The sequence below is a fragment of the Hemicordylus capensis genome, chromosome 2 (genome assembly GCF_027244095.1).
Source record: "Hemicordylus capensis ecotype Gifberg chromosome 2, rHemCap1.1.pri, whole genome shotgun sequence".
Lineage (NCBI taxonomy): Eukaryota > Metazoa > Chordata > Lepidosauria > Squamata > Cordylidae > Hemicordylus > Hemicordylus capensis.
Window position 1 is genome coordinate 76,508,849 of NC_069658.1, and position 22,589 is coordinate 76,531,437.

The 22,589-nt window shown below is 43.5% G+C and overlaps 1 protein-coding gene across 5 annotated transcripts in view; it reads right to left on the reverse strand.

The window, feature by feature from the left end:
- Positions 1-10,671: 10,671 nt before the first annotated feature.
- TRIM36 (tripartite motif containing 36) overlaps positions 10,672-22,589 on the reverse strand; it is a 71,102-nt gene continuing 59,184 nt past the window's right edge. For 4 of the 5 annotated variants that reach the window (XM_053299890.1, XM_053299888.1, XM_053299889.1 and 1 more), the window contains exons 10-11: positions 15,599-15,691; positions 10,672-12,932 (exon numbers count right to left, since the gene is read on the reverse strand). In XM_053299890.1, coding sequence (XP_053155865.1) covers positions 12,566-12,932; positions 15,599-15,691 — 460 coding nt within the window. In that variant the 3' untranslated portion in view covers positions 10,672-12,565. The remainder of the gene's footprint in view (positions 12,933-15,598; positions 15,692-22,589) is intronic. The other variant, XM_053299887.1, reaches the window with a different exon arrangement.

Genomic DNA, 22,589 nt, shown 5'->3' on the forward strand with positions numbered 1-22,589 from the left:
TGCGGGGGTGCAGAGGTGCAACTAGGTAATTTTGGAGCCTGAACCTGAAGGCCTCTGGAGTCCCACCCCACCCCACCACTTCAAGTTAAGCATCATCCCCCTACACACACACACACACACACACACACACAGACAGTGACACATGCAATAGTTTTAACAGGTGGGTTCTTGAGGGCACAAACAGCCACTGAACTCTCAAGAACCTAAGAATATAAAACAGGTAAATTTATGCAAATACACATTAGCAGAACATTTATTTTTACTTATTTATTTAATTTATATACCACCTGACTCCAGAGGCTCCGGACAGTTCACAAAAACAAAGACAAACAAGACCAGATATTAAAACAAGAATTTTTAAAAAAATCTAAACCATTCAGAAATTACAGCAACTAAAAATGTAAAACACAGAAATTACTAAAAACCTGCCTTTAAAAATGTGCCCTAAGGGCTCTTTTGAAGGCTGGGAAAGATGTTAAACCATGAATGTCTGTAGGGAGTGCATTCCACAGTCCAGGAGCAACTATAGAGAAGGCCCGCTCCCGAGTCACCACCAGATGAGCTGATGGTATATGGAGATGGACAACTTAACATATTCCCATCCCATATTCCCAACACAGCTTAACATATTCCCATCCCACATATTTCTTCCCCACTTTGTCTCTAAAGCAAAGGCCACGCTTGGCCACCTGATGCAGGTCACAATCATGCTTGGCTGCCTGGCACAGCACGGGTTGGTGGCATGGTGAGGCAACCACACCACCCAGGGCAGACTAAAGAGAGTTTTGCGACCTCAGGGGTGTGGAGGCCCTGCATTTCTGACCAGAAGTCCAGAGGGAAGAGCACCTCTGGGTGGGTGGAGGGGAGGGGAGGGCAGCACAGAATGGGCTGCAGCAGCAGCATCTCTCTCTCCGTCTCTCTTTCTCCTCATCCTACACCCCAGCTTTACCTTGAGCTGCATGGACAGGTTGAGCAATGCAGACTGGGAATTCAACCGGTTGAGCCATACAGACCGGTCATTTACTGTGAATTCCAGCCTGTGCAGCTCAAGTTAAAGCTGGGGCGAGGTAAGGGGAATGGAGAGAGGGGGGACTTTCAGATGGGGCCCATCCTATCTCTGGCTGCGCTGCCTTCCACCCGCTCCCAGCCTCAACGGTGCTGGCCTCCACTGTTTGGCCCTGGGGTTCATGGATCCCCCAGTGGTCCATGGAAATGTTTGCTGCAATGAATTTGATTTGCTTCCTGATGAGCAGAATGGAGCACTTCAAAATAACTACCCTGAGTATTTAATTTTTCTCTAATTTTTACTGTGTCCGTGTGTGTGTGTGTAATGGTAATACTGGAGGATTGGTAATACTGGAGGATTTGGCAGCGTGTGCGCATGCACGCACACACACACACACACACACACACAATTAAGAGGTCCAGGATCTGGCGCGAAGCAAGGCTGGTGGCAGCCCATGTTCAGCTGCCACCACAGCCCCTGGCCCCACCCTCTGCATCTGATGTCAGATGCGGGGGTGTGGTCTCCCTCTCAAATGGGGCCACGCAGCCCCGTTTGGAAGGGAGATCAACCTGCATTGTGTTGGGCAGCGTGGGCCAGAGCAACTCTCCCTGCCTTTAAAGGCAGGGAGAGTCACTCCAGCCTGCACTCCCAATGCAACGCGGGCTGATTTCATTCCCAAAAGGCGCCATGCAGCCCCATTTGGGAGTGAAATAACACCCCAGTGTCTGACGTCATATGCAAGGGGCACATCAGGGCTACAAGGCACAACCCCTGATTGGTGGTGGCTTGGGTTCTTTAAACCCATTCACCCAAAGGTGACTCCGCCCCAGCCCTGGATTCAGATCCGCAATCACTCGTTTGATTTGGGCACGTGCCTTGCACAGCTTCTATCACAACAATCCTAAGTCAGCCTGAACAGGAGAATATATACACTGCCTGCACAGTTGCTTAATGTTACCTCCCAAATGGCTTACTCTTGTCTAAGAAGATGAAAGGCATCTATCTTGTGAAATAGACAAAGAGGCATCTTTTAAAATGGTGGTTCTCGTGTTTAACAGGAGGAGAGCAACTCCCTGTTCATCTGCAGCACAACATCTTTTTCACTTGCTGTTGCTGGTTTTTGTTTGGCGGCTGTTTGGTCTTTGTCTTTTTTTAGACTGTGAGCCCCTTTAGGAGAGGGAACACACACACCCCACACATATTTCTCTATGTGAACTGTTTTGTGAATTTTGCAAAAAGGCACTATATAAACAAGCAATATTCCTTAAAAGGGTGATTAATGCAAGAATCCCTTGGATGGAATGAAAACTTTGCTGAGCAAATTTATGTGACTGCTTTGGTAGCTGTGTGTTGAGCAGCAATCATTTGCCTAGACTCAATCTGGATGAGATATCCAGCTTAGAATTTCAACCAGCATCAAACATGGTAGAGATTTGATGATTTAAGAGAATCGAAGTGTACACTGTAAAGAACATTCAGGATTATGTAGTCCAAATCCCCCATTAGATAAATACCCTAAAGGCTTAAACATAAGAATGCAAGAGCAGCCTTGCTGGATCAGGCCCAAGACCTATCCAGTCCAGTATTCTGTTTCCCACAGTAGCCCACCAGGTGCCTGTGAGGAGCCCACAAGCAGGAGATGAAGGCATGACTCCGCTCCACCCTTGCTCCCCTGCCACTGGGACTCAGAGACATCCTCAATAACAGCTTAATAATATTAACCTTGACACAGAAGTGAGTCCTAATTTAGTTCAACAGGGCTTACTCCCAGATGTGCGCGTAAGATTGCTGCTCAGAATTGTGGTTTTAAGCACTTTAATTTCCATAAACCAAACTTCAAAATTATATTCAGGATTAATGGGTTAAAGACACGAGTAAAATTAGATAGCATGTGTTATTAAAAAAAAATCCCCAAAGAATAATAGATTACAAACAACAGACAGATGAGGCCAAGATGGGTGCATCATTGCAGGTAGTTGTAGGATGAGTAGGAGTACGTATGTATATTGACTCTGTCCTTTCACAACAGTTTAAGGCAGTGGGGTACAACTCAAATGCCCTGGAGGGCCAAAACCAACGATAGCTTGATGTCCTGGGCGAAGGTCAGTTTCCAGCACATTAATTATTACATTAAACTTCATTAAGAATACTAATGAAAGCAATCATTAGCTACTTGTGGATCTCCCCACCGCCACCCAATCAATGATCCCACAATTATAACAAAGGATAGTGGCCAGAAGATATGCCCTGTCCCTGCTCAGTCAATGGGGCATGTCAGCCCCAAACAAATGCCAAGTCCTCTCCTCTCCCTAAGTTGCCATTGTTTTCAGGCTGCAACCCTAGGTATGCTTGGGAGTAAGCCTTACTGGGTACAGGAGGACCTCGATATCCACAGACCTGACATTCACGGATTTGTGTATCCATAGTCAGGTAAGGCACTTGACCTCGGCATATGCTGAAAAAATGGGCGGGGGGGAGACACGTTGGCCTCATGTATCCATGGGTGGCTGGAAATAACATGGATATCATTTCCGGCTGCTATTTTGTGTTTTGCAACCTCAAAATTACTCCATCTTTAAAGGAGGGGAATGGTAATTTTTGGCCGATTTGGCAGTATTCAGGGGCACAGCAAGTAAACATGCCTGGTTTCCAGAGAGGATGGCCCCCCTCGGAGAACTGACTGAAAGAGTAACCCTCTGCCTTTCTGGGGTGTGCTCTGCCTGTGCCTGCCTGGTGCTGACGCAGTTCCAGCCCACTCCATTCATCACTGCTGTTCTTGCTCAAGAAAGAGCAACTGACTCACTCAGGTATTCGTCCATCAATGCATCTCAGCTGGACTCAAGTGCCCAGCTCATCGAGCCAATTGCTCTTCGTGGCGCCTGCTGTTACGGCAGAATATCCCTAGCTGGGAGCTAGCAAATAATGTGCCACAGCCAAGATCCAGGCCCTGGGTGTGTTCATGAACCGCAGTTCAACCACCAGCTGTGCACACCCCTACCCCTGTGCTTTGTGTTGCGCAGGCCTGGTTTAAGGGCTTTCCCTGACATGGATGTATTGTGGGCTTTCAAAAACTTATGCAGTCGTCACTTGTGGGCTCTCATGCACAGTTCAGACAGTTGTGTAGAATTTTGTAGATTGTTATGTGCCTCATAGTGAGTTTCAGCCCTCTAGCAACGCACTGAGCATGGCCCTTATGCTGTCTTTACAGCACCAGCTACTGGTCAGCACTTGCCAATCTGTACCTTTTCATGACTATCTTTAACTCGCGTTCACCAGAAACGCAGTTTGAAAAGTGGTGGGTTAATCCCAGATAGCAAGAGCTGGCCAGCAGGAGGCGTAGCACTTCCCTGAAAGAAAGATGACACAAATCTGCTGGGATGTTTGGACACTCTGTAGAGGCTTAAACTGCAAGCTCTTTTCAGAGCAATTTTTACTGCTATCTGGAAAAGCCTAGGCAGTCTTTCTGGGGGTGGGAATAATTAGAATAGCAGGATTCAAATTCCAGCTTCAGACTCATTAAGAAGCCTTTGGTAAGAATATTATCATCAGTTCCCTGTTTGTAGAAGTCTTACTTCATCTTGGTGTTCAGTGCCATCTGGATATTTTCTAGGACAGGCTTCCCTTCATTACATATTGTCAGTGCATATAGCCTTTTCAAGTGACATCATCGCCAATTATTCAAGACTCTCATTGTCTTGGAAACCAGCTTTCAGCACCACAAAAGAACATCAGCCTTTGCAAATGCATTCCTCACAGGGACAATGTTTCTACAATTTGATTTAAGATAGTGTCAGAACATGGGATTAGAGACCCAGACACACACATTAGCAAACAAAGGCTTTTCTAGGAGGGATGAAGAAAACTGCATCCCATCTGGGAATCCTTAAGACAAACAAGGAGAGGTAACTTAGCAAATAGAGGGGGAAAGGGAGTAAAGAGATCAGAGACAGAAAGTGTTCAGCCAAACAGGATAGCTAAACAAATAAATCCTTTCATAAATTGTTGGATTGGCCTAGTACAGGGTTTGCAGTTGGCAGAAAACACACAGAAGGCCTTATTGAAGAGCCAAGGACCTAGAAATATTCTTCTTCAAATCTATCTCAGGTTTGTTCAGATCAGTGCCACTATTCTTTAGTCACACAACATTGGTGAGAGAATCCTTCATTGGACCCATCAGCAGTTTTAAAATGTGCATTAAAAAAAAATTAATAAATCCCAACTCTCATCATGCAAAAAGGATATTCACAATAAAAAAGGGAACGGGACATGATGTAGTAAGCTTACAGCACAAATATGTATCTTGAGGCAGCACATTCAGCGAGGGCTTGGGGCATTTCTGGCCATGAGCAGGTGGCCTATGGATGTGGCTATGGTATTAATCAGCATTTGTCAGCCTCTGTGACACAGCACTCTAGTGTGCCATGCAGAGAGTTTCCATGCCCCCCCAGAATTCCAAGGTTTCACCCAGATTTTAAGCCTCTCACCCAGATTTCAGCTTTCATTCAAAGAAAGAAGAAGAAGAAGAAGAAGAAGAAGAAGAAGAAGAAGAAGAAGAAGAAGAAGAAGAAGAAGAAGAAGAAGAAGAAGAAGAAGAAGAAGAAGAAAAGCTAAACTCTAGCCCTTGTAGAAGTGGAGTTAGTTATGGAGCAAAACGTGCAGTCACTATTCTGCTCAAAAATTATTTTCAAGCCAGTTTACATAATATGCAAATTAGGCACCCAGATCTGGAAAGTCAGAATATGGCAAACCTAGCCATGCAGTACTCAGTGGTGTGCCAGTGACTCACTCCGAGTCAGCTGCAAAAGTGTGGAATTCCCATCAGGAGCTCACCCGATAATGCACAGGGAAGGAGTCGGTCTCTTCCAAGGCATAAAGGAACAAACAGCTGCAAAGCTGGGAGTTTAAACTCCTAGCTTTCACAGCAGACTCATCCTATAATGAACCATGGGCGAAGGGAATGGGGGAGGAAAAGAAAGAGAGAATGGCAACTTGCTAGGGGGACAATGGTCCCACTCCCTACCCCCAATCTAAGTCTGCCTCAGGGCAGGAGGAGTGGTTGGGAAACACTGGCAGAAGCAGGTCTCCCTCTCCCTCCCTCCCTCTCTCTCTCTCTCTCACACACACACACACACACACCTCTTCTGACACTAACTTAAAATGTTTTGGCTTCAGGCCTTTGTCCTGACTTCTGCTTCAGTCTCTTTCTGAAAATAATCTTATAATCTGCAGCTGAGCTTTGTTGTTGGATAGTGTTCTTTTATAAAGACATACATGGTCTTGTTTTAATCTTAGTAAAGTTGTGCTGTCCAGACAGTGTCAACTCCTGGTGACCACAGAACCATGTGGTTTTCTTTGGTAGAATACAGGAGGGGCTTACCACTGCCATCTCCCGTGCAGTATGAGATGATGCCTTTCAGCATCTTCCTTTATCGCTGCTGCCCGATATAGGTGTTTCCCAGTCTGGGAAACATACCAGTGGGGATTCGAACCAGCAACCTCTGGCTTGCTAGTCAAGTCATTTCCGCACTGTGCCATTAGGTGGCTTATTGCCATCTTACTATAGTCCTATTCGGATACTGTGTGTGTGCGCGCGCGTGTGTTCAGGCATTTGTAAATGTGTGCATGCCCGAATGTACGTGCATTCATTTAGAATGTGAACCTGGGCACAGACCCCCTGAAATGCAGGCTTCCAACAGGGAGCACTCCATTGTGCATGTGTTGAATTTAACATGATTAACTGTATGTGCATACAGATCTGAACATGCTTTCACTGAACACAGAATGTACATGTGGTGAACATAACATGTAAATAGGGCTTATGTCTATCTTGAACACTCTGTTTTGGAGTGGAAATATGGGATAAAAATCTCAGAAGTAAATGAATATGGTGATGTCAGAGCATATACATTTTTATACATCAAATATTCATTTTGCTCAATGAAGAAACATGATACAAGTATGGAGTGTCTTTAACCTATCTTTAACTTACCACTTGGTCCAATAATAAAATGCCATCTCATTTTTATGGCTGTATTTCTGTGGGATTAGCAAGCCACTAATATTCAGACCATGTTATTTTCTTTTCAACTGGAGTCTGGACAAAACAAAACAAAACCTCTTTCTGCTGAAACAAAATGACAGAAAATACATCCATGTACAATCAATGCATGGATTGTACATCCCTGTTCCACCAACCTCCATACTGACTTCCTTGGTCATCTGCACAGAGCTCACACATGAACAGGCTCTCCAAGCAAGCATAAGCTATCTGAACAGTATGTACCCTGCATTTATACAGGTCACAGAACATGCACACAGCTTCTCCACACAAAGGCTCAATGCAGATGACCAAACACACACATAGAAGTTGTGGATAAGGCCAACTGGATGACCCCATCATCCCCTCTCCAGAGTTAGAACTTCAAAAGGTGTTCCAACCACTGACCAAGCATGGGACTCCTCAGACTGCAAGCTTATTTCTTTTCCTCATGAACATGTGCACTATCATATAGATCTGCTCTTATCAGTGAGAAATCCTACGATCAGATTCTAATGAAAGTATGTTGTAAGGGGAAAGCCCACACAGCTCAGTAGCAACAAAAAGAGAAAGTACGAAGTTGAGACATACTAGTCTCAAGTTTTCCACGGCAAACAAACCTCATAGGAGTATGTAAACTTGGTTGGGAGAACCAGATCTGCAGGTGTGTGTTTGTAGCTGGTTTTTCCCTCTAACAAATTCTCAAAAAAAGATTTCAAATTTCTTACTAGTAGACTGAAAAAACATCTTCAGCATAAGTGAATAGTAGCTTTCAAAATATTCAGATACCAAGGGGAAAATAATAACCTTGAGGACAAAGGAAGTGGCAGAAGAATTTCCAATATAGCTAGATTTAGCAGGGATTGAGGCACAAGCTCTGGTGAATGCTAAATCCTAAATATTGTAAGATTTACAGACCAGGACTTCTATTATTACTGAAGCTTTTCAGGATGCTGAAAAGAGACATGAATAAGTCTCAGTCTGTTACTGCTCTACATTCACCAATACCTACTTGCATCCAGACTTGTGCAAGTGATCTTTACTTCCCCCTCTGCACTACAGCCCCGAGCCCCTGGAAAAGCTGCTGCTGAGGGTTGGGACTGGCATTGTGAGGTTGCAGTGGGAGGGAGAAATCAATGAAAATTGTGCAGAAGGACCTGCTGCAAGAAGAGCTGCAAAAGAGTTGGGAGATTACTCTTCCACACACGAGTGGTCCAGATATAAAGTATTTTCATTTTAACACATCTAAGATACTTTGGCATGCAGTTTAGGATCAAAGGAATACAGACAACAAGGCTTTTATGACAGAAGATGTCAAATTGTCATGGCCCCAGGTCCTGCAGCCCCTCATAGCAGGGAGGACATGGACAGTTGGGGGGACAAGCCCCAGATGGGAAGCCCCTGCCTTACTAGTTCCACCCTCCCTCTTCATTCTAGCCAGAGGATGCCCCCTTGCCTACATCCTTGGATTCTGCTGAAGACCACGGAAGTGGAGGCTCTTCAATCCCACCAAAACCAAAGCCTGCAAAATAAGGAATTGTCACTTTAAATTTGGCATTTTCTGCACAAAAAGGGGTAGAGCCTGAGGCAGGAATCTGAAAGCAGGGCTATATCAAGGCTCAGTATAGCCCTGTCCTTCATAGAGATGTGCACGAACCAGCGCTGGGCCGGTTCAGTGGTGGGTTACTTTAAGAGACTGGGAAGGTGCTCCCCCACCCCACCCCGTGCATTGAGCACTTCTGGTTTGCACTGACCAGGGCAGCAAAGTGGTATGCTGCTGCCCCATGAGAGTGGTTTTGGAGACAGCACCAGTGAGGAATACACGGCGGGGTAAGAGCACCCTCCCGGTCCCTTAATGGCAAGCCAGCCTCACCACCAAACCGGTGGTCTGGAAAAGGACCTCGGAACGGGTTCATGCCACATCCCTAGTCCTTCGCTGAAGCTACGCTGTTGTAGGAGACCTGTCCTGCCCTAGTTTGGTCCTTGCTTTAGACCTATCTCCAAGCTCTTGACCTCAGCTTATTTGACTTTGTCCTTATTTTGACTCTTTTGCTCCTAACCTCAGCTTGCTTAACGTTGTCTCCTGCTCATTCTTTGGGAGACTTCCCAGCTCCTGACCTTGGCTTGCTGACTGCAGATATGCTTTACCCTTCACAGAACTGCCCTGGATGCCTATCCCTACCTGGTGACCTGCTCTTGCACCTGTGGGTGGGTCTGTGCCTCGGGACTTGTATGCCATATCGCAGCAGGCCACAATATAAATTTTCGGGAACAAAACCAAGAAACAGAAGTCAGCTGGAACCAATTCCAATATGATAAGAACACACAAAAAAACCCCAAAATATTAATGCACTGGAAGAACTTAACTACAGAAGCCAATTAACTCTCATGAATACACATAAAGCCACTAAATCTGTCTCCTTAGAAAAATTAGAAGTATTGATTTGGCAATAAAATGCAACAGGCTATTTTCTCAAAAGTTAGAAGAAAAATATCCCTGCAGTACTTCGAGGGCACTCAAAAGTATGTAACGGCCAGTAAAGAGTTTACTGCAGAATTCATGAAATTATTTAATTTCACAACAGCCACAAGAAAAAACTCGTTTGAAGAAATAGCTGAAGTTGGATGAACAGCACAGATTATTATTGGAAGGTTCTATAACTACATTAAGAGTTACAACAATTTGAAAACAAGATCTTCTGGACCAGATGCATTCCCAGGTAAATATTATAAAGGCCTTACCTGTTCTCTTAAACTCCTTAAATAAATGCTTGCAATGCCAAATTCCAAACTGGGTTGGGGGGGGGGGGCATTCAGGAAGCTGCAGCAAGGAGGAGCAGCAGCAGGGGAATGGCTTACATTAGCACTGTTGTGCCAGTGCTGCACTGGACGCTACCCACCTTAAATAAATATTGAAGACACTGAGACAATTAAGAAATTTATATTTACAACATATTCTTTATTACTCATGCTGGAAGCAGGGGGCGGATATAAAATGCAAAAAGATGATTGGTACTACAATCCCTGAAGAAACATAGGGAAATCTCAAAAGCCCAGCAGCTTTTCATGGAATAAACTGTAAAGGTTTACTACAGATAGCTTACCCATACAGGATTTCTCTCTCTCTCTCTCTCTCTCTCTCTCTCTCACACACACACTACAAAAGCTGTAATAATTGTTAGCAGGGTAAGTCAAGAGCAGACTTTTTTATTTACAAATCTGATATTCTAGTCCAAATGTACAAGTACATTGGAGAAAAAAATATACCGCTAGTGACCAACTAAGATATTCCAATAAATATTTTCTTGAGATTGCTATTAAGAACTGAACAGCCTATAGAAATTTGGAAACTTATGATTGCCTCTGAATGATGCACCACAGCAGCTACAAAACTAAGAAATGGTTGTAGAAAATGGGAGACATGGCTGAAGTGGCAAAACTTACCAGGATTGTTCAATTAAGGAAAGGAAGAAGGAAAAATAAAGTTTTGAACAGCTTGCCATTTTTGTCAAAGACTAATGTTTCAAATTACAACCAGAACACAGCTTCCCATACCGCCATCCAATTGTCAGCGGATGAACAGTCTGCCATTAGTAAATACCAAGTGGAACATAATAAAAACAGGCCATTTCATTTTTCATATTTTATTTAAAAATTTCTTGAGAAAGTTACATTTCCACTTCACAATATTTTCAAACAAGGCCTTATGGTTTTAAAGCTTCAAATAATTCCTTTTCTGAAAACTGTCTACATGATGTACACTTGTATAGAGTTTTGTAGCGCACAGTAGTCCCTAACAGATTTGTTAGTTATAGCAGCTATATTGTGAACAATCCACACAAGTTTTAGCTTAGTCTGTATGTAAAGTGCTCTCTCTTTAGGTAGAAACTGGGTTTAAAAAACAAACCAAAAAACCTTTCTGGATAGTTTAGAATAATTTAACTAAGAAGTTTTTCATTTTGGTGAAAAGCAAAAGCCTCTATATAGCTATTGGGTAAATTTTCCCTGGTCCCTTAAACTGAAAAGCAAGCACCACTTTTTCTTTGTAATGTCCGAAACATTCCACTAATGCCCAGAACTATCACAGTTTATTTCAAACAGTAGGGTGCATAAAATGTGGCAGAAGGGTCCAGTCAGTAGATTAAGTTATGATCTAGGATTCTTTAAAGATTATCACTTCACTGTACAATAAATAAGTTATGGCTTAGTCAGCATCTCAAACACAGGCTAAAAATTAATGCTTTGGGCTGTAGTTTAAGATCCAGAGATTTGCATCAGACTAAACTACTCCAGAGTAGTTTCACTGACGTTAATGTGGTGTTAATCATGACTAACTTGTCCCATTAACTTCAGTGGGACTACTCCAGAGTAATTTAGTTTAGATGTCAGCCAGAATGACTAACAAATGTCAAATCTAGAAAAAATTACTGCATTTTTAAAAACAGTATTTAGTAGAATACCACACACATTTATTTACATTTTTTATAAAAACGTTATGATCAGAATTGCAGTGCTTGAACAGACTTCAGTTTGGAGCAACATTTTCCATTAGATGAGCAGACTATATGGAGTTTTAGATAATTTTGCATGGATTGCTTTGTACTAACATATTTGGACTGAAAGTGACACCTTAAGGCAAAAGTGTCTCAACTTTAATTGTCAGTGCACTTTATTCTAAACACACTAAAATTCTTTGTTTTACAAAGTTAAGGTATAAAAAAAAAGTACCAACAAAGAACAGTTTAAAAAAAAATCTCTATATATATTACCACTTGTGCCTGTATTTTATCCCTTCCAGAAGAATTTCACATAGGCAGAGTGTTTTAACACCATGGTCTGATGTTTCAAGAAAAATTGCACTTAAAAATTCTTAAATACAGCATGTAGGAAATAACCTACAATACTGAGAACACACACAAGAACCTTTCTACTAATCATTGGTACAGTTAAAAAGTAAATAGAAGTAGTCACAATAGATCCAGATTAGATACAATCATGGTGATTCACCATCTATCCAATAAATGTTACCAGTATTCAGTCGAAGCACAGATTCATAATGTATCTTGCATCCATACAAAGAGTTACTAAGACACCTGAACACTCAATGTATTGCAGCCATAACAGACTTTGATTGAAGTGAGGAGTATACATAATGTATAATGCACAAAAAATGCACTATTATGTGGAGTCTACTTCCATTTTGAAAAAATGGAATGTGAATGTCAGCAGTGACAGCTAAGTTGGGATTTGAATTAGACAGGCAGGTTTCCAGCTTATGAAAAGGCAATGAGCCTGCTAATCCAATTCTTTTTCTGAATGCTGCAAGTATCCAGGGTCACTGCATACCAAAAGGCAGACCAAACAGCAGGCAGATCTTTGCAGTCACTAGACAACTGATAAAAGTGGACATTTCTTTCTGCAATGAAAAAAACAGAACCCAGACTCAAAAGCAGAAGTGCAGCAAACACACCTAGGAGATATGATGTAATTAAGACAGAATGCTAAAGATGGATCCTTGGGCATTACATGTCTTCATCTTGGTATTCCAAATATTTTGCTGCAACTGTTTCTTCCAGATGAATTCCTGCGCTCCCCATCAGTGCAAAAGCTGGATACATTTTACCAGAGCAGTCCACCTGACGTTCATAAAGACACTTCATCCGGTCTGCATCATAGAATCCAACTTTGCCTTTGTCACAGTCAAGGCAGATTCCAATGCATGATGGCATGGGAAGAACTCTATTCACAGAATCTTTGGGAGCAGCTGGAGTAGGGGATGCCTTAGGAACAAAGAATTTCTTCATGCCTAAGGTTATCAGTGTGAAAGGCTGCAAGGACTCAACAACGATGTCTTCACTCCCACTGTCATGACCACTGTCTTGTTCATATCTAGAAGAACAACACATTTTTTAAACAAACACTTGCATTCTGCAATAATTGTAGTGTACTGTATTTCTTACAATACAGCACATTAACATGTGTTGACCCTTAAAACACTGTGCATGAAGCCAAATCCTGTGGTAAGCAGTCCTGCATGGCGAGGGAGGGAGGGAGGGAGGGGAGAGTGCGAGAAGAAAATTGTGCTACTAATAAAAATTTCTGTCAGCAACATTTCACTCTACAACCTCTAACATTTTACAAGAGTTAAAATTGCTGCTAATTTGCAAATAGTCTCTCAATAGCAATGTTAACCAGCACAATTGTCACATTTGGAAATGGAAAGGCAAATGAGCTTTGGCAACAAAGAACCATTTAGGGGCAATGTGTGGTATGTCTTCAGAGAACTACAAATTGTTATTGTAGAGCAGAACACAGTTCTGGTCACCATCTTCCCCTAAAGCATGCAAAAACTCTCCTATAAATTAAGCTTTATAATAAAATTTACTATTTTGCTGTATGTCAGATATAGACTAATAGAAGTCTATAGGACGGATTATATCAGAGACATATGTTTTGGGAAGTATAGAAATATGTTAAATAAATAAATATAAGTTGGCCTCCTAACTACTGATAGATCACTACTACAACAGTTCAGCCTTAACTGTGCCAGTCAAATTCTTACATGAAGAAGCATTCAAGCACCTTACACTGAGGCCTATTAATCTTCTTTAATTGTAGTGAGACAAGTAGGGATATGAGCTAGAGCAGGTGAAACATAATCCTATTCCTGACAAGCCAGAAAACCTAGTGCTTGATCCTATGCAATACTGCCTTGCCCTCAGCACAGTTCTTAGAACTGGACCATTAAAGAGTGCATTTTTCAGCCAGTGTTACGAGCCAAAGGACAAATATCAGGTTCAAATTCTAAATGACAAACTGCCATATGTTGTAATTTAAACTCAAGTTCTTGACTTTTTTTGTTTTTTAGCAATATCACCACAGTTTACAGAGAGATCACGTAGCTATTCTCACAACCAGAGCTATCTGGGTTATCCCAGGTAGCTCTGGTCATCTGGGGTACCAGGAGCCCTCCCAACCCAGAAGCTCCATCCCTGGTTAGCCCAGATTGGCTACCCAGGTTAAAAGTGAGGGAGGAGGAGAACAAACCGCTTACCACCTCCTCCTTTGGCTGTTTGCACAAGGGCCACTTGCAAAACTGCTCAATGGTAGCCAGCAGCCATTTTAATCAAGAGAGTCAGGGGGGGAGGGGCCGGACAGAACAGAGCTGCTGTAATGCTGAGGGCAGCTGCTCCTCCGTGCACGCAGTGCATTGTGGGATTCTGAGGGACACACCACAAGTTTTCCTCCTCCCATCTGAGCTTTGGAGCTGGCCGCTGCACTGCTTGAGTGGGTGGATGAGTGGCAGAGCCCAGAAGAGGCTCGTGTCATGTGGGAGCAGGAAGGTAAGAGCCTGCCTTCCCATCTGCTCCTCCCTCTCCCTCTCTCTCTCTCACTCACACTCACACACACACACCAGATTGGTTATGAGAACGACAACTTTTAGCATCCTGAAATCATGATATACAATCTATCATGTTTGGGAAGCACTTCATCCTTATGCCTTATACACTGATATTTTCAAAGTTACCAGTTTGGATAGACACTTTTCTAGATACTATGCAGGATAGGTCTTGCATACACCAGCTACTGAGTGTGAAACATTGTCTACATGAAAGTGCTCAAATCATTTGACACTATTTTGGCAAACCAGCATTCCCAAATCAAAGTTTCTCTGAGTAATGAAAGACAGAAAGGGCACTTGTGGGGGGGGGGGATATTGGTGGGCGAGACAGAAAGATACTTAATTGCTCTGCACTCACCGAAACTCTCCTGCCCACCCCCAGCAGTCCCTCCTGCAGCCAGACTTATTTTTATTTTTAGGAGTCCAGTTTGAGGAAACATCCAGCTTGAAAGACAGTCCCTTCAGGGGGCATTTGAAGGGAAGAATTAAACACCCCTTCTACTTGTTGATTCTCTCCTGTAAACCCCCACCACTGCATTCACTTTACTAAGAAAACATAGGGTTTGGAACTTCTTTCTAGTATTTACTTCTACCCTGACTAAGGGGAAATGGCTTTGAGATGCACCAAATGTAACTAAAGGGCGGGAGAAAGAGAGAGTGCATACATTCTAACAGCAATGCTTATTGTTTTTTCCAGGCGGAGGACAAGCAGTTTAGAATGAAATTCTAAATAGAATGTAGTGAAGTAAAGTGGATGTTTGGTGACTTCCATTCAAATCCCTGCTTTGAGCAAGTCATGGTCAATTTTTGTTTGCTGGGAAGTGCTCTAGAACATGATAAATACATAAATACTATGGCTATATAAGCCCACAGAATGATATTTTAAGAAATTAAAAAAAGTATGTTAACATAACAGAGGTTACACCAATGCCATTAATTTACACAGGGAAGGGACCTGAAGAAGGAAGTGGCCCATAGCTATTCATTTTGAAGAGGTGAATCAATGCACCTTTGCCTCATTAAAGACACAGAGTGCAAGAGAGCTTGGAGGAGAAACGTATGCCCCACTAGCAGCTACCTTCACTTCCTCAGAGTAAGCATACCTGAGTATATACAAAATTCTAGAACTATGATAATTTTAAAAAATCTCCACCTTTTCTCAATTCTTCCCCCCTCCTCCTCTTTCAGGCCCTTCTCTTCTGGATGATAGATGTTTCTCTCCCTGATAGCTTCTCGTAACTGCAGTCTTAAAAAATAAAAATGGCACTTATCAGTACTAACTATTAAAAGAACAGCTTTTAGAGGAGAACAAGGGTTGCGGACACAACAACAGCTTAAGGACAACTTTCTTATGCAGAAGGACTGTACTAGCAAACTATCTAGTGTGGCAGCCACAAAATGGTAATAATTCAATGGGGGTTTAACTAACAACGTCACCTTACGTGGCACAGTGGGGAAATGCTTGACTAACAAGCAGAAGGTTGCTAGTTCGAATCCCCACTGGAGGAAGATGCTGAAAGGCATCATCTCATATTGTGCGGGAGGAGGCAATGGTAAACCACTCCTGTATTTCTACCACAGAAAACCACGGGGCTCTGTGGGCACCAGGAGTCTAAAATCGACTTGATGGCACACTTTACCTTTATTTAAAACTGTGAGAAGTTCATGGGCTGAGGCAACTGCTCTCGGGTGTATCCTCCTCTTACCTCTATTCCTTCTCTGAGATACAGCAGGAAAGTGGGGGAAAGTGATTAACGCAAGAACTGGGTTTGTGGGAATGAAAGAATTGATATCTGCTTGCCTATGAGGCTTATTTCTGCTCAGTTTAAGATATGTTTACATTACAGTTTTTTTTAGAAGTGATGCAAGGTCAGATATGTTGAACAATTATGTGCAACAGTCCTCTTTTAACTCATGTTTCCAATGTGCACTGAGCTCAATCTTTTTTCTCTTGTACAGAGGACTATTTGGTTTTGTATCCCACAAATCAACTCATAGCCAGCTACTTGCTGCTCTAGCCCACATTAGGGATGTGCACAAACCTGTTCGGAAGCCCTTTTATGGGCCTCCGTACAGGTTCGAACACTGGGGGGGGGTTTGAAGTGGGTGTCTCACTATAAGAGCAGGGGAGGGTGCACTTACCCCTCCCCCCTGCTTTCCCCCCACTGGTGCTTGGTGTTGGTAAAAGCCTTCGGGGCAGCAGTGTACCTCCCTGCCGCCCTTTCCCCCTCTTCGGCCAGAAGTACTGTGTGTGCAGGCACGCTCACGCACATCAGACAGGCACGCACTCGTCTGACAATCTGCCATATGTTGTAATTTAAACTCAAGTAAGAGCACTCGGTACCTCCGGCCGAAGAGGGGGAAGGGGCAGCAAAGAGTTACATGGCCGCCCCGAAGGCTTTTACCAACACCGAGCGCCAGTGGTAGGAGGGATAAGTGCACCCTCCCCCGCCCTTAAAGTGAGACTCCCCACCCCCTCAAGCCACCCCTGCCCAGTTCTGTAAACATCCCTAGCCAACATGCTGCTGGGGAATTTTGCCTGTCTTTAAATGAAGTAGAGTTTGATGCATGACTATTGGCATCAGCTTTCTGCGCACATCTCATACATCAACAAGACATTCACAAGAGGAAGTTGTCACTAGAAAAGCAAGCACAGACTTCTAAAAGTTAGTCTGTTCACTTACATGTTAAAGCAAGATAGTGCATGCTGTTTTAAAGAGTCATTTCCATATCATCATTTACAAATTTCCCTCTAATTAACTATAATGAGGGGTATTTTATTTGACACTGACCAATTTTTTCTGTTTACAAAGCTTTCTGAGATAACTGTCTCAGTCTGCTGGCACTCTAATTCAGTAACCCAAAAAAAGATGAGTGTAAAGATGCTTTAAATTTTCTCTCATTCCCTAAAAAGCATAGAAATTGCAAGTTAAGGTGTTCATCTCAACTTTCATGCCATTCTTATGATAAAGTACCTTAACAGTTCTGATAACCTGATATGCAACCATTCAGTCTCAAATATTTGTGCCTATGTAATACAGAAGACTTTAATACAGTCTCATTATTTGCAGATCCAGCATACACAGTTTCATGTATCCGTGGTCAGGTAACTGACTCAACCTCAGTATACACAAGGAAAAAAAGTGGGGGGAGAGGTTTAAATCTGCATATTTGCAGATCAGGGTTGACCAGAAATGACCTCAAAATGACCGCCATTTTGTGCTTAGAAGCCATTTTGTGGTTTGTTTTCAGAGAAAGAACAAAACCCCACAATTTTTCAGAAATGAGTCTCTTGGGGGGCATTGCTAGACCACTGGGGACCGCAGAGGATGGTAGGGGACCCGCGGAGCATAGTAGGGGACTTAACTTGGATTTTTGTTTCCCCTGGGGTTTTTGCACCTTAGGAACACAAGCCAACATAGCATATTGGTTAGAGTGGAAGACTAGGACCGGGAAGACCTGAGTTTGAATCCCCATTCAACCATTAAACTTACTGGGTGACTCTGGGCCAGTCATGTACATCTCTCAGCCTAACCTACCTCACAGGGTTGTTGTGAGGATAAAAATAATCATGTACACCGCTCTGAGCTCCTGGGACAGAGAGCAGGATATAAATGTAAACAATAAAAATAACCAATCAGCCCCTGTATTTCCATTACCCCAATGCATTGGTATTCTTGAGAACAGGTTGCTTACCTGTAGCAGGTGATTTGGTAGTGATCTGGTAACATTCATAAAAAGTGGGTTCTGAGCCTGCACAGAACACTTGAGGCAAAATTCATTAGCTCCTCGCAGCACCAACCAACCGCCACTGTATGTGCCCTGCGCTTCCTTATATTGGTGGTTTGGTGCCTTATAGTTTCTTGATGGCTACTCCAATGCAGCCATTCTTTTTAAGTGTGTAGACTTGGAACATATTGCTTGCAGTATCTGTTGCGGGGATGGATGGGAGGGTTTTTATGAATTTTACTAGATCACTACCAGATCACCTGTTACTGTTTATCTGGTTCGTGATTTGGTAACATCCATTAGAAGTGAGTGACTCACGAGCTACATCACTCCTACTCAGGGGGAGTGGGTTCCCAGAGTAGGTGTGAAGCCTACTCTGGGAAGAGCAGAAGCAGCTTCAGGAGGTGAGCAAACTTTTCTAAACAGAACAACATCTAGCCATTTTCCCCTTCAAACTAACTAACAGGAGGAGGGGAGATTTTGAGGGGCTGGTTTCTCTTTAAGGAGTAAGTCCTAGTCTGTGTGTGTGATTTGCCAGGGCTAGAAAACTCCAGTGTTTTTGTTTGTCCCTGCCTGGAGGGAGTAGAGTCAGCTAGGGCTGTGGGAGGTCCCACATTCCTTTGACCCACATTCTGTGTCTCAGTTTAAAACCTACTTTCTGCATAAGAGGTGAAGGCCTGAGAGCATAGCAAACAGAGCATAACCAAAAGGGATAGCAAACAGGACATTGGAGTTTTGCAGGAGTTTAGCGGGAAGTGTGTGTGGGAGCCTGGAACAAGCCCCTGTTATCACAAGGAGTCCGGTGGAGAAGATAAGATAAGTACAAATCTCTTCCTCATATAATTACTGATCTCTCCCTCATATTCTTGAGAAAGGCTGTTTGGACAGTTAAATAGCTGACCATTACAGCTGAGACCTAGCCTAATAAACTATCTCTAAATACTGTAAACAGCCAACAAAACCAGTATGAAGATAGAAAGTCAGCAGGGGAGGGGCACTTCCCAGTGTATTGCACAGAGTGCCACATGTATGACTATTTGCTCCATGGACAGAAGTCATGGGTGTGTGCTCAGTGCAAAGAGCTCAGCTCTCAGGGAACAAGTTTGTTCCCTCGAGACCAAGGTGGAGGATCTGGAGAAGCTCAGAGAGACAGAGAGGCATGCAGACGAGACCTTCAGGGACATGGCAGAGGCACCCCACTCCAGGGCTGATAGCTCCTCTATTGTTAGGGAGAATGAAGGTCTCGGGGAAGGAGGACATCGGTTTGAGGAAGAGGGAAATGCTCCTTTAGAAGGGAAGCCTTCCGTGGAAGATGAGCCCATATCCTCTCACACAGGGGATACTCCTCCGGGGGGGGGGCCTCCTTGTAGTGGGTGATTCGATCATTAGAGGTATAGAGAAATGAGTTTGTGACCCACGTGTTGACTGCACGGTGACTTGCCTGCCTGGTGTGAAGGTTGCAGACATCACGCAGCATCTACATAGGCTGTTAGGCAGTGCTGGGGAGGAGACAGGTGTTGTGGTGCACGTCAGCACCAATGATGTGAGGAAATGTAGTCAGGAGGACTTGGAAGCCAAATTTAGGCTGATAGATAGTGTATTGAAGTCCAGAATCCCCTAGGTAGCATTTTCAGAAATGTTACCTGTTCCACTGGCAGGTACAGTGAGACAGGCAGAGCTGAGGGGTTTCAATGCGTGGTTGAGATGTTGGTGCCAGGAGGAGGGGTTTAGATTTGTTAGGCACTGGGATACATTTTGGGACAAGCAAGGCCCGTACAAGAGGAACAGGTTGCGCTTGAACCAAGATGGAACCAGACTGCTGGCACTTAAAAACAAAAAGATTGCAGAGCAGCTTTTAAAATGACTCCTGGGGAATAGCCGACAGGAGCTGGGCAGTATCCGGTTCGGCAAATGCCATCTTTTAAAGTGCAAGGGTGCAAAGGATTCAGATAAAACAGAAGGGACAGAGCAGAAGCACATAAAGAGCAGACAGAAGGCTGTGCCAGCTGGTCCAAGAGTCCAAAGAAAGATAGCATACACCAGGTGAGAGATTCAGCATATAGGCACTTACATGCCAATGCCAGAAGCCTCCGAGCCAAGATGGGTAAGCTGAAGGGCTTGGTTGCTAACACAGAAATAGATATAGTGGGCATATAACATGGTGGAACTGTGAGAACCAGTGGGACACTGTTATCCCTGGATATAAACTCTATAGAAAGGACAGGGAGGGGTGCCTTGGAGGTGGAGTAGCACTGTATGTTAAAGAAGGCAAAGAATCTAACAAGCTAGAAAACCTAGGTGGACTGGAGTCCTCCACAGAAACCCTGTGGGTGACAATACAAGGCCTGAAAGGAAACGTGCTACTGGGGACCTGCTATCGCCCTCTGGATCAAAATGCTGACAGTGACAGGGAGTTGCAGCAGGAAATCAGGGAGGCATCAAGGAGAGGCAGGGCGGTAATAATGGGTGACTTCAACTACCCACACACAGACTGGGTAAATTCACAGTTAGGAAAACACAAAGAGGTCAAATTTCTAGATACACTGAATGATTGTGCCCTAGAACAGTTAGTCTTGGAAGCAACCAGAGAGAAGGCGACCTTGGACTTAATCCTGAGTGGCACCCAGCACCTGGTGCATGATGTCAGTGTCGACGACCCTTTAGGGAACAGTGACCATAGTGCCATCAAATTCAACATACATGCGTGGGGAGAATCACCAAGGAAGTCTAACACAGACATTTCAAATTTCAGAAGAAGAAACGTCTCCAAAATGAGGAGTATGGTGAAAAGGAAGCTGAGAGGGAAAATCAGGAGAGTCACTTTGCTCCAGAATGCATGGAGTTTACTCAAAACTACAATACTAGAAGCCCAGTTAGATTGTATACCCAAAAGGAGGAAAGGTACCACTAAGACTAGGAGGATGCCAGCATGGCTAACAGGTAAAGTCAAGGAAGCCATAAAAGGGAAGAAGACTTCTTTCCGAAACTGGAAGGCCTGTCCAAATGAAGAGAACAGAAAGGAACACAAACTCTGGCAAAAGAAATGTAAGGTGACAACAAGAGAGACAAAAAGAGAGTTTGAGGAACATTTAGCTAAAAGTATCAAGGGGAATAACAAAAACTTCTTTAAATACATCAGAAGCAGGAAACTTGCCAGGGAGGCGGTTGGACCATTAGACAATGAGGGAGTGAAAGGGATTATTAAGGAGGATATGGAGGTTGCAGAGAAGCTAAATGAGTTCTTTGCGTCCGTCTTCATGGCAGAGGATACTGAGCATATACCTGTTCCTGAAACAGGCTTTTCAGGGATGGAGACTAAAGAACTGAGACAGAGAGCAGTGACAAGAGATGGTGTTCTAAAATTACTGCCTGGAAAAACTGATAAAGTTTATTACGGTCATAGACCAGTTATAGAAAAACTGAAAACTAGCAAATCACCAGGGCTGGATGGCATCCATCCAAGAGTCCTCAAAGAACTCAAATGTGAAATTGCCAACCTCCTTGCTAAAATATATAACTTATCCCTGAAATCAAGCTCTGTACCAAAGGACTGGAAAGTAGCAAATATAACACCGATTTTCAAAAAGGGATCCAGGGGCGATCCTGGAAGTTACAGGCTGATTAGCTTAACATTTGTTCCACGAAAATTGATAGAAAGCATCCTCAAAGATAAAATTCTAAAGCCCATAGAACACCAGGCCCTGCTGGGAGAGAACCAGCATGGCATCCACAAAGGTAAATCTTGTCTCACAAACCTTGTGGAGTTCTTTGAGAGTGTCAACAAGTGTGTGGATCAAGGTGATCCAGTTGACATCGTATACCTGGACTTCCAAAAAGCTTTTGACAAAGTTCCTCATCAAAGACTCCTGAGAAAACTTTGCAGTCATGGGATAAGGGGACAAGCACATGTGTGGATTGCTAATTGGTTGAAGGAGAGGAAACAAAAGATAAAGATAAATGGAGAGTTTTCACAGTGGAGGGAAGTAAGAAGTGGGGTCCCCCAGAGATCTGTACTGGGACCGGTGCTTTTTAATTTATTCATAAATTATCTAGAAGTAAGGGTAAGCAGCGAGGGGCCAAGTTTGCAGATGATACCAAACTCTTTCAGATAGTGAAATCCAAAATGGATTATGAGGAGTTCCAAAAGGATCTCTCCAAATTGGGTGAGTGGGCAACAAAATGGCAAATGCGGTTCAGTGTTGGCAAATGTAAAGTGATGCACATTGGGACGAAAAAAACCCAACTTCAAGTATATGCTGATGAGATCTGAACTGTCAGTGACTGACCAAAAGAGAGATCTTGGGGTCATGGTGGACAGCTCGTTGAAAATGTTGACTCAATGTGCGGCAGCTGTGAAAAAGGCCTATTCCATGCTAGGGATCAGTAGGAAGGGGATTGATAATAAAACGGCTAAT